This window comes from Physeter macrocephalus, chromosome 11 (assembly GCF_002837175.3).
Source record: "Physeter macrocephalus isolate SW-GA chromosome 11, ASM283717v5, whole genome shotgun sequence".
Lineage (NCBI taxonomy): Eukaryota > Metazoa > Chordata > Mammalia > Artiodactyla > Physeteridae > Physeter > Physeter macrocephalus.
The window spans coordinates 168,858,912-168,870,494 of NC_041224.1; the positions used below are offsets into that span (position 1 = coordinate 168,858,912).

The 11,583-nt window shown below is 42.1% G+C and overlaps 1 protein-coding gene across 5 annotated transcripts in view; it reads right to left on the reverse strand.

The window, feature by feature from the left end:
- Positions 1 to 11,583, reverse strand: part of EFCAB11 (EF-hand calcium binding domain 11) — a 251,543-nt gene that overhangs the window by 90,275 nt on the left and 149,685 nt on the right. For 4 of the 5 annotated variants that reach the window (XR_003682138.2, XR_003682140.2, XR_003682139.2 and 1 more), the window contains exon 6: positions 7,024 to 7,095. Coding sequence is in view for 2 of the 5 variants with exons in the window: in XM_007126962.4 (XP_007127024.3) it covers positions 7,024 to 7,095 (72 nt within the window). In the remaining 3 variants the exon portion in view is untranslated. Of the gene's footprint in view, positions 1 to 673; positions 6,748 to 7,023; positions 7,096 to 11,583 lie in introns of those variants that run through there. The other variant, XM_055088679.1, reaches the window with a different exon arrangement.

Below are 11,583 nucleotides of genomic sequence, written 5' to 3' on the forward strand. Positions count from 1 at the left end.
CTCTAGTTGTGGCAAGCGAAGCCACTCTTCATCGCGGTGCGCGGGCCTCTAACTATCGCGGCCTCTCTTGTTGCGGAGCACAGGCTCCAGATGCGCAGGCTCAGTAGTTGTGGCTCACGGGCCTAGTTGCTCCACGGCATGTGGGATCCTCCCAGACCAGGGCTCGAACCCGTGTCCCCTGCATTAGCAGGCAGATTCTCAACCACTGCGCCACCAGGGAAGCCCCATGCTGGGTCATTTGGTAAGACTATGCTTAGCTTTGTAAGAAACTGCCCAACTGTCTTTGGAAGTGGCTGTGCCATTTTGCATTCCCACCAGCAGTGAGTGAGTAGAAATTACTGAACCGAAAGTTAAACTGAGGGAGGAAGAGGGGGAGGAGGAGAACAGAGAATGAGAGAGATGTCAGATAACATCGTCGGCATAACATACGTGTAACTGGATTCTGAGAGGACATTCTCTTCAGGGATGTCATAAAAGAAGTGTTTGAAGAGATAATGGCCAAGAGGTTTTCATATTTGATAAAATACATGAAGTATGCTGGAATTTTGGTTTCTATTTGTAGTGGGGGGCGGGTGGAATCTGTTGACACAAGGACATCAGTTAAAAAGCAGGTCAGATAGAACCCTGGATGGCTCAGTGTATGTAATTCTATCTATGGATGTGATAGGGATAGTAGAAACAAAGGCAGGAAGGGCGGGAGGGAGGGAGGAAAGGAAGGAAGAAAGAAAGGAAGGAAGGAGGGAGGAAGGGAGGGAAGGGAAAAAGGGGGAAAAAAGAAAGACAATGAATAAACCTCATCCCATAAGCAGTCCAATATAAGTAGCAGTAGAGAATGCTTGGTAAAGAAGTTGACTCAAGCACTATTTCTGGCATGTTTAACCTTAGAAACATCATTTAAAGTCAAGGTTGGCTTCCTTCTTTAAAACAAAGAAGATGACCAAACCTGGCTTCTACTTTACAGTGACTATTATTATAATACTTGCGATGTACTTCCAGACCCTTGGTCAGTTTTTCTGTAAAAATTTAATATTATTGAAATTGTTCTTCCTAATTAATATACTACAGCAAACCTAACTGCTTTGTTCTCCTTTGAAGTTTTCTTTCCCTGCCAAGGATCAGTAAATCATAAAATAAGGAGTATATTTGGATTTCAGTTTATGTTTTCATATAAATTAATCTGCATTTTCTGTGAAGTTAGGGTAATGTTCTTTTTGATTCACCCTTCTGAGCATTTTACCAATTTAGCAATCGAAGAGAAATTTAGATTGAACTCCATATTTTATTATGTTAAACTGTTTTCAGCCACTTTTGAATCCACGTGGCCAAGCCAATTTAAATTTGTTTTGTAAGAAAGGTCACTTTGTGAGCTGCTATCCCTAATGCCATTACATTTCCATTTGTGTGGGTTTTAACTGTCTAATTCCACAGTTCTAAACAGATTTCTCAAAAGTTACAAGAAAAAGGAAAGCAACTGTTTTTATTAACCCGAAATTAAAATTCCGTAAGTGAAGCGTGAACCCCAAGTACCGTGACTGTTGAAAACTGCTGTTTAGAATTTACACACATAAGTGAGTGTTGCCCAATAAGGATGCACATCTATTTCAAAAATGCCTCCATTGTTCAGAGCATTTCTAGAAATCCTCTTTGAAAACCGCCTTTAGAGCCGGCAGCACATTTTAAAAGATATTGTCTCTGGTGGCAAATCTTTGTCTTTTGAAAGTGGATTTGATTAATAACCCAATGTAATTTGGATTAAGCTTGGTGATGTGTAAGATGGGAATTAGTATTTAATACCTACCATGTGATAGAAGCTTGACCTGGGATGGCCAATGAATCTGGATAAACTCATTCTGGATCAAAAACAAAGTGTGACCAAAGAATACGGACCAGTGTCATAGATGATTTTCCCACTGGAGGTGATGTAGCATGATAGCAGTTATTTATGCTTAGTCAGGCTGACAGGTTTGGATCTCCACCCTGACACTCCACCCATCGCCATCACCTGGCCTGAGCCACGTTACTTAGACTCTCTGAGGTGGTTTCCTCATTTATAAGAGAGGATGCTAATGTCTATCTCATCAATTTTCAAGAATAAAATAAAATAATACAAAATACCCAGCAAAATTAGCCCCCCTTTCCCCCCCGAAGGTGACAATGGGGAAGGAAAAATATTCATTAGGACACTAATATACCTAAAATAGATAACTAATGAGAACCTACTGTATAGCACAGGGAATGCTACTCAATCCTCTGTGGTGACCTAAATGGGAAGGAAATCCAAAAAAGAGGGATATATGTATACATATAGCTGATTCACTTTGCTGTACAGCAGAAACTAACACAACATTGTAAAGCAACTACACTCCAAAAAAAATTAAAAAACAAATTCACTAGGATGAAGGTGGCCCAATGTTTTTTTAAATGGAATTTTATCTTATGGTGTATTTCCCTATTACCTCATCAGATATGAATTCCAAGGTTATTTGTTAATATTTCTATTTGGGGCAAAGATCTAGTTGTTATTTTGGTGTTTTTAGGCTAAGGGACTTGTATGTGTGTGTGTGAGTTGCCTGGTTGTGGGATGGTATGGTAGAGGTAGTCGTGAAAGATAAAGCTGAACAGACAAGTGGAGACAAGACTGTAGAGGGCTTTGAATGGCACATTAAGGGTTAGACATGACCCAATAGTAAAGATGGCTATTAAAGCTTCTGAGCAGAGAAAAAAAAATTCTATTTGTGCTTTGAGAAGATAACTGACATGCTGGACTAAATTTCATGACAGTGGGGTCTATTTCTTACTTATCACCACACCCTTTACTCATCTTTACAGCAATGAATAGAAGAACATATGGACCGATGGACGGATGGGAGTGGGAATAAGAACATGGGCCGAGAGATCATGATGGATGGAAGGAAATGTCATGAAAGTTTTTGCAGATGCAGACTCAAAGGATGCAGTGACTGACTGGATGTCACAGTGAAGGAGGCTAGGGGAGATTTGAAAGAAATTCCTAGGTGTCTGGTTCAGATGAGAGCTTGGGGCGGGGGATGGGATGGATGCCATTAACAGAAATAGAAAACACAGAATGAGAAGCCAATTTTGGAAATCAGAGAAAACAATGAGTCTGATTTTAGTTCAGTGAGCTTGGGTTGAGGTGAAAACGTCCAACCGGCAAATGAAAACACAGGTCTGGGTGCAGCAGAGATCAAGACGAAAGATAAAGTTTGGTTGGTGGAGTCACACCCATAAAGGTGACAGCTGAAGTCTTGGGAGAGAATGAAATCATCCTTGGAGAATGTGTTGATCAAGAAGAGTGGCCAAGGACTCCCCTGGTGGCGCAGTGGTTAAGAATCTGCCTGCCAATGTAGGGGGCACGGGTTCAAGTCCTGGTCCGGGAAGATGCCACATGCTGCGGAGCAACTAAGCCCGTGTGCCACAACTACTGAAGCCCGCATGCCACAACTACTGAAGCTTGTGCACCTAGAGCCCGTGCTCTGCAACAAGAGAAGCCACTGCAATGAGAAGCCTGCACATCGCAATGAAGAGTGGCCCTTGCTCGCCGCTCCTAGAGAAAGCCCACATGCAGCAACGAAGACCCAACGCAACCAAAAATAAATAAATAAATTTATTAAAAAATAAATAAATAAAGAAGAGTGGCCAATTAGAGTACCCTGGAGAATACTAACACTTACGAGATGGTTGAAGATACAGGAAAAGAGAGTCAGGGAAGAATGGGCACAGAAATACCACGAGAGAGCAGTGCTATGGAGGCTAAAGAGAGAAGGACCCAAGAGAAAGGACAAGTGTGATGGGGTCCGAGAGGGGCTCGTGGGTTTGGCCACTGGAAATCACTGGTGATCTCCGAGAGAGAGCTGTTGCCACAGGGGAAGACTGGAGCTGGTCATAGTGAAAGATCAGGTAGAGGCAGAGGTATCAGCGAGAGAGATCTGGTGACAGCTTCCTCTTCCATCTTGACTGCTTCTTCTTAGTCTATTTAGAAGACTCTTTTCTCTGCCGCCCCAGTAAATGTTGATGTTACCTAGTGTCTGTCCTTGGCTCTATGCTTGTAACAGTTAGGGTTCTCTTGGTTTCAGATAACAGAAAGCAACTCCAGCTGGCTTGAGCAGAAAGATTTATTGGAAGGATACAGTTACCTCATAGGACCCAAAGGGTTATGACTGGGCCTTGTGTATAAGCTTTAATCAGAAATCCAGTACCATGGGTTTCTCTAGTTCCTCTCTTGTTCCCCTCTTGGTGTCTGTTTCATTTTCTGCTCTCACTGCAAACCAGCTGCCTTGGTTTTCCAGGCCAGATGGTGGCAAACACGTCTGCCCCTCGCCCCTGAGTCATAACCACTCATTCGGCCGGAGAAGCGCTGTTCCGCCTCCCTCACTCTCACTCCCGAGGTCTTCCACGGGGAGAGACCGAGCTGATCAGCTTGCATAGATGCCCATCCCTGGGCCATGCAACTGAAGGGAGACCAACAGGGTCACACTGCAGACAGCATCATGTGGCTTGGGGACGAGGGTGGGGCAGGGGCCTGGAAGTGAGAAGCTGGGGCAAAGCTTACAAGACAAGGATTTGGACTGAGTGTAGGAGGAGTGGTAAGGAGGAAAGGTGACATGAGCAGCTTCTCACTGCCCCTTCTTTTGGTCTGTGCTCTGCCCTGAGAGCCTGGGCCCTCCAAAGCATCAAATCCTCAAGGTGCTCTCCCTCCTAGAGAAGGTCCAGGTCATACTGCTTTCTTCTCAAAAAGAACAGGGGATGGCCGCCCAGCTCTTATCAACTTCCCCTCCTGTGACCAGCCGTCAGCACACCTGGCTGAGTGCCTAGGGACCAAGCCTACACCCTCAAGATGAATCAGAGTTGACTGACCCAGGGGCCAACTGAAGCCTCTTTCTAGGGTCTTTGCGCTCGCACAGATGACGGGCCCATTCCTTTTTAGAATGGTGTGAGGCTGCGGTGGCCACGGGACAGGGGCAGGGTCCGGAGGTGTCTGTGTTGCTTGTTCTTATCTTCCTGGAAACCCAGCTGCACCACTGCCCTTCCTATGTTGGACTGTGTAAGCTAGCCCAGTATTTTCTAGTAAATTCCTTTTCTGTCTAAGCTGGTCTGGGTAGGTTTCTGTCATTGAGACCTCACTGAGACCGAAGAGAGCCTGGACTAATCCCGGATCAAGGCAGCTGCCCAATAGCTCTTCCCACACTGGCCTCCTGCCTGCCACTCAACGGGAGGACGTGACCTCTCCCTCTCTCTTGTCATGTTTACAGGAAGAAATAAGGTCCAAATAGTGATTGCAGTACAAGGTTTTGGTATTCTGGCAATTACTGAAATATAAGCATTTTGTTGGTAGATTACTCCAATTTTTATATTTTAAAAATCTAAAAGCAGTATCACTTACGTACTGAGATGAGGACCAATGACTCAACTCTTCAATTTATGATGAAAATACTTGCTGGATAAAACTCTACCCAAAGTCAGAAAGGGCTTTTCATCAGCCAGAACAATGTGTCCTAAAACGCACGTGGTGCTCAATGATACCATGGATCCACTTCGTTCTTGAAATAATATGTCATGTGTACTTCTTAATGATTTTCAAAGTTTTCTTCATGTTAGATAGTGTCTAGTATGCTAATTTTGGAATAAGACTTTATTTTTTAATAAAGTCTTTTTATTTTGGAATAGTTTTTAAATAAAAAACCTTTTTATTTTGGAATGGTTTTAGGTTTATAGAAAGATTGCGAAGATAGAACAGAGAGTTCCCATGTACTCACTCACCTTCCCCTATGATGAACATTTCCTATGAGTATGGTACATTTGTCACAATTAATGAACCAATATTGATACAGCATTATGAACTGAAGTCCATACCTTACTAGTGTTTGCCTAATGTCCTTTCTTCTATTCCAGGATCCCCTCCAGAACACCAAATTACATTTAGCTGTTATGTCTCTTTAGGCGTCTCTGATTTATGACAGCTTATTAAGTTTATCTGCTAATACTTTGTGTCAGAAGGATGCTTATTTAATGTTTCTCTTTGACAAATGTACATACTTCCTTGACCTTTAATACTTTTAAAATTTGAATTATATTAGATGTTTTCACAGTGCTGTTAATGTTTAGCATTCTGAACATTTACAGGTAAAATATTAGTATTGATATGAGTATTTATTGAAAATAAGTGCTGAATGTCCAGGGTCACAGTTTTTGTTCTAGGACAGCAGTCCCCGGATCCCAGGTATGGATGGGCAGAAAACAGAGGACGGGAACACAGATGGCTAAGGCTCTTGTTGCAGGGCAGAGCCGCCCAGAACCAGGGAGGGTACAGCAGACGGCAACCGGGCAGCCCAGGGCTTGTTGTTCTGCTGCAGGAACCCCAGGCCCAGGCCATTCTAATGGGTTCTGCGGGTAAGTCTTTTGCCTCCGATATCCTTACTGCACCCTGTTCTTCCTCTGTATGCAGCTGGAGAAGACTTACACTAATGTCAGCTCAATCTGGTTTTTCCATCTTGCACAGCCAGCGCCCTAGGGCCATTTTTGCGACGATGATTTTTGATGACTACTAAGGATACGCTGTCTTAGAGAAGTCTTAACTTTGTTTTCCAAAAGCCTTGCTCATTGCTTGGAACGCAGTCAACACTCAGTTGCATGTACATGCTATTATTTGTTCAACCAAAGCTGAATGCGTGAAGGAAACTGGTACCACTGGCAGTTCCTGACACTAGGAACTGCTGAGGATCAGGGAGGCTGTGGGTAGGGTGGCAAAGGACCAGTAAATGAGTGGAGCATCCTGGTTGGCAGCGCTGGGGGCGAGTCGGGGGTTGAGAGTAAAGAGGAGGGGTTGGGGACCATCCCAGTGGCAGTGCAAGCAATTGTCAGCATCTGAGAACCATGATGAAGAGTTTAAGGGAAGGTATGCAGCATGACATCATCGGTAGAGTGGGATTTGACATCTAACTGTATCACAATCTATTTCGGTCTCCCCACAGGTTGCCCAAAGCAGCACACAATAGTTAGGCTTACTTTTGTCCATAGTTCATGGCATATTCGAAGTCTTTAAAGCTGACGTGACCATCTGAGTCTTGGTCTACTTCCCTGGAAAATGAAACAGAAAGTTATTTACAGGTTAGTTTCGTCTCACCTTAAGCATCAAGAGCACATCAGAATCTTCATTTCTTTTCATGTCTGTGTGAGAGGCACCTATTTTATCTACTTGAAGGCTGAGGTTGATGCTTATCTTTTTTTTTCCTTGATAATACGTAAGGTGTGAAGGAAAGGAAAAGTTATTTATTAAAACCTACAGAAATAATATATTCAATAAATTTAAAGGAATGTCATCAAATGCACAGGTTATATTAAAAAAGGCAGGAATGATGGTTTTTCTAGTCATCCTGCAAATTCTTTCTGTGATATATCAATAAATATACATGCATTTGTCAACCAAAAAAACAATGCAGGAGGCTGCAAAGAAGAAAAGAGTTTATTTAGGGTCTGAAGAATTGCAACTTGGGAGATACAAATTCGGGTATCCCCGAAAGAGTGTTCTGAGGAAGAGACGAAAAGCCACGGGGTTGTTAAAAGTTGCCTGGTGAAATTTGTGACTGACTCTGACTCAAGTTAGAAAAGATTTGCCCTTGAGGAATCACATGTTGTTTTAAGGTAAGGGTCCAGTAAATATTTTGCATTTCTGGAAGGTGTTCTGGATGACGTCATCAGGACAAAAGATTTTGATGTGCAGAAGTCACACTTCCTTAATGGTCACCTGGCTCCATTTTAGAGAACTCTCTTAGCAACACCAACTCCATTTTGATTTTCCTTTCACACATTACACAACAGAAGTGTGGAATAAAGAATTAAGAGATAAGAAAAACATTTAGGGAGTAAATAATAATGACGGGAACAGTGACTGACACCCTGCCTCGCACTGTCTTTACATCACCTGTCTTATCGAATCTGTGCACAGATGCCAGGACGGGTCCATTTTACAGACATTGAGCCTAAAGGGGTTCAGTGGTTTCTGAAGGATCATGTTGCTGGTAAGTAACCGGACTTGAAATTCAAATCATGATTGTTAAATTCCCAAACCAGGGCTCTATACTCTATTCCACATGTCTCCCTATGTAAATAGGATGGTCCAGAGAGAAGCGGTTGTGTTGCAATTCCCATGCAGCTAACTCAAGCTCCGGAAGTTTTCACTGGCTTCATTCATGGCCTCAGAAGCTTGGTTAATTCCTCACAAACACCTGATAAGCTTTTCTGGCTCCTATGGAGAGAGGTGAAGATGTGAGCCTCTGGCTGGTCAGCGGAGGGTGTGGGCGGCATTAGCTGGGTTGTCCGTGTGTGTCCCTACAGCCACTGAGACAGGGGCATTGCTCCTTGAACAGGGAGCAGAGAAATGGCACCCATTCCACCCGGTTAAGATAACACATGGCAGAAGGACAAAATCATGGCATAAGCAATACATTCAACTGCTAGCAGTGAAAGCAGTGTTTAAGAGTGTGTTTGAAAGATAACTGATGAGTTGTGGTCCCAATTCCTCTTTGGGGGGCACTCTAAAACAATGCATTACATGCCTTATTTGCCTTATTGGGTTGGTGCAAATTATATTTTGTTGAAACAGCAAATGGTATTAACCATGACAGAGGGCTTTTTAAAGTAAGGACTGGCCCAAGTAACAAAGCCACTAATCACTGTAATAGTTTTAAAGCAGGCTTTTAAAATATTGAATTCTAAAATAAACTTTCTGAATATTTCATGCCAAAGTCTCTGAAGTCTATAATGGTACTGGATAGAGTGATAATAATTTTTCATTCTTTTGAAGTAGAGAAAATCCCTACTTCTCTGCCCCAGGGCAAAACCATGTTGCAGTAAGTTAGTATAAAATGATTGCAGACTGTAGGGGCCATTATTCTTGTTACTTCTTTTGGTAAAATATACATGACGATTTCATGCTATACAGGACCAAAAGCAGAATGTCGGATCTCTTCTAAGGGATTAGAAATAATCAGTATCACATGTTACTGATTACAGAGTATAAATCATCCCTTCTATTAAATTAGATAATTGAAGATTCTTAATATTGCCTACGTATTTTTTCTCAAGGAATTGGATTAGATAAATGGCCTTTTTTCTTCCCACTCTGAACTGGTATTATGATTGAACTATAAATCTCATAGGGTGACTTAAGTGGATAACCTAGGAAAGTAATATTTAGAATAAACTGTTTCTGATATATATATATATATGTGTGTGTGTGTGTGTGTGTGTGTGTTTATTCACTTACTGAGATGCTGAATGCTTGTAGAAAAAGAAATCCTTCTGCCTGATTTTCTCAGTAAATAACTTTATTGTAATTCCATTAACTTCTTATTTTTCTTGCTGCCTTTGCCAAAGCTTCCCATCATAAAATGGGCACAGTATAACCAAGAGGTATTAAAATGGAAAAGTTTATTCATAAGGCTTGGAGTGGCGTTTTTATAATGAATGGAGGAACATCATGTTTATATTTAGAATGAGACATGGTAAAATACTGTCTTCAACTGTTCTTCCTCATCACATATATATATATGGTCATCTCAAGGAGAATGAAGAGGAAATTCACATTTCAGAGCTATAATTTTAAAAGCTAAAATACTGTTTTTCATTGCAGACGGAATTATTCCAAAGAAGGAAGGTTTCACAGCACCCACACTCAAGTCACCGTGTGATGGATGAGCAGATGCGGCAGGTGGGTAGAATTAGTGGTGTGCTGAGGAGATGAAGAAAACATCATTAGGTAAAACGTTTCATTGTTTCTGTTTACAGTGTTTAACCCTAAAAGGAATATACTCTCCTTATGAAACTAGAGTGTGCTGTCTTGGTGTCACCAACATACATTCAGCACTGAAATATTCCACCACCGTCACTCCAACTAGAAATAAACTCTGGGAAGGCAAGAACTTTCTCTTGTTTGCTGCTGTATCCCCACCTCTTAGCACATAGCAGGTAATGAACGTTTGCAGAGTGAATGAATTTGTGGAGTAAACGAATCTGGGGAAACAGTGGACAACATTTTGGAATATCTACTGCCTCCCAGGAGGTTTGGGGGGATTAAAGAAAGTATATCATCACTGTTTTTATAGAGTCTAAAATACTAGCCAGAGAAATAATAACACACCGAAGAAGGCACCTAGGAGCCATCACTCGGACCAATAAGGAACGGTCAATTGTGGTCTCCATGCCCGACCACATTTTGTAAATACAGACCAGGTACAGAGGGACCAAGTAAGACATGGACTCTGAAAGATGAGGTTGCTTAGTAGAGCAATGGATGGAAGGAACCCCTTGAGTGTCAGGCTGAACAATTTAGAGATAAAGAGCTGGAAACTGGAAACCAAGGCAGAGCACTGGACACATCTGCGTCTAACCTGCCCTGTAGCTGAAGTCCAAGCACTTGAAGCCACTTAACTAACTGCTCTTTTACTGGACATGTGGCTATAGACATGGATTTAGACATATGCATATATACACACATACATACAGGCTTATATTTCACAACTGTCTTTTTAAAGGAATGAACAAAGTTTATACAGATGGATGAGAGGAAAATAAATTGCTATGAACAACAATAACTGCCTCCTAGACATGTAAATCCAGTTAAATTAAAGGCTTTTTGGTTTGCTTGGTTTTGAGATGCAAAGGGAGAGCTGGAATTGATTTGGGGAGTATGGACTCAAGAGAGCTGAACTGCTCTGTGTAACTCAGTATGAACAATATAGGACCATCTGGGAGGAAGGAGATGATGAGCAAGATAAGACAGGATGCAGGGAGAAGGGCTACTGAGGGGTAGGGAGGAGGCTGGGATACTATACGACGGGAATTGGCCCAAGAAAAAGGCCCCAGTGATCAAAGGTCCTTTAATTAACTGCTACGTTCACTGTGTGCTCTGAAGTTGTTCGTGTTGCGTGTTACAACCTCTCCTTTATCTTCACCAAGGGCTTGACAGGCACACAGTCTAAGGGGGGATGGTGTGTTTGGGGAGTGTGTGCTGAGTTCGGCACTGGAGATGAGTTCTGTCTGAGCGGGTGCAGTAGGGAGCAAGAAAGGTGGGGTACGGTAAGATGACCCATCAACTGAATTAACTCAGAGAAATGAGAACTCAGAGCCACAGGCCTTCCAGAAATTTGCAAAAGCCTAGGAAGTGCTTTAAAATTCCACAGGATGTGGAATGGGAGTTCCAGGCAATACTGTCTGGACTTCGAAGGGCAGAAGACCCAGGGTGAAAATGGGATACACTGAGAATTTCAGGCAGGACTAGACTCTGTCCATTCAGGTGAATTCCAATAGTTTTCATATCTATTAAAATACAAACATTTTTTGACTCATCAGATAAGGGGTTATAATTACTTTTATCACCATGAGCTTTAACATTTGTCTCTTTACATCCTGATTTGTTAAGCAAGATTCTGCTCTTTCCTTTTTTTCTTTTAAAACATCTTTATTGGAGTATAATTGCTTTACAATACTGTGTTAGTTTCTGCTTTATAACAAAGTGAATCAGTTATACATATACATATGTCCCCATATCTCTTCCCTCTTGCGTCT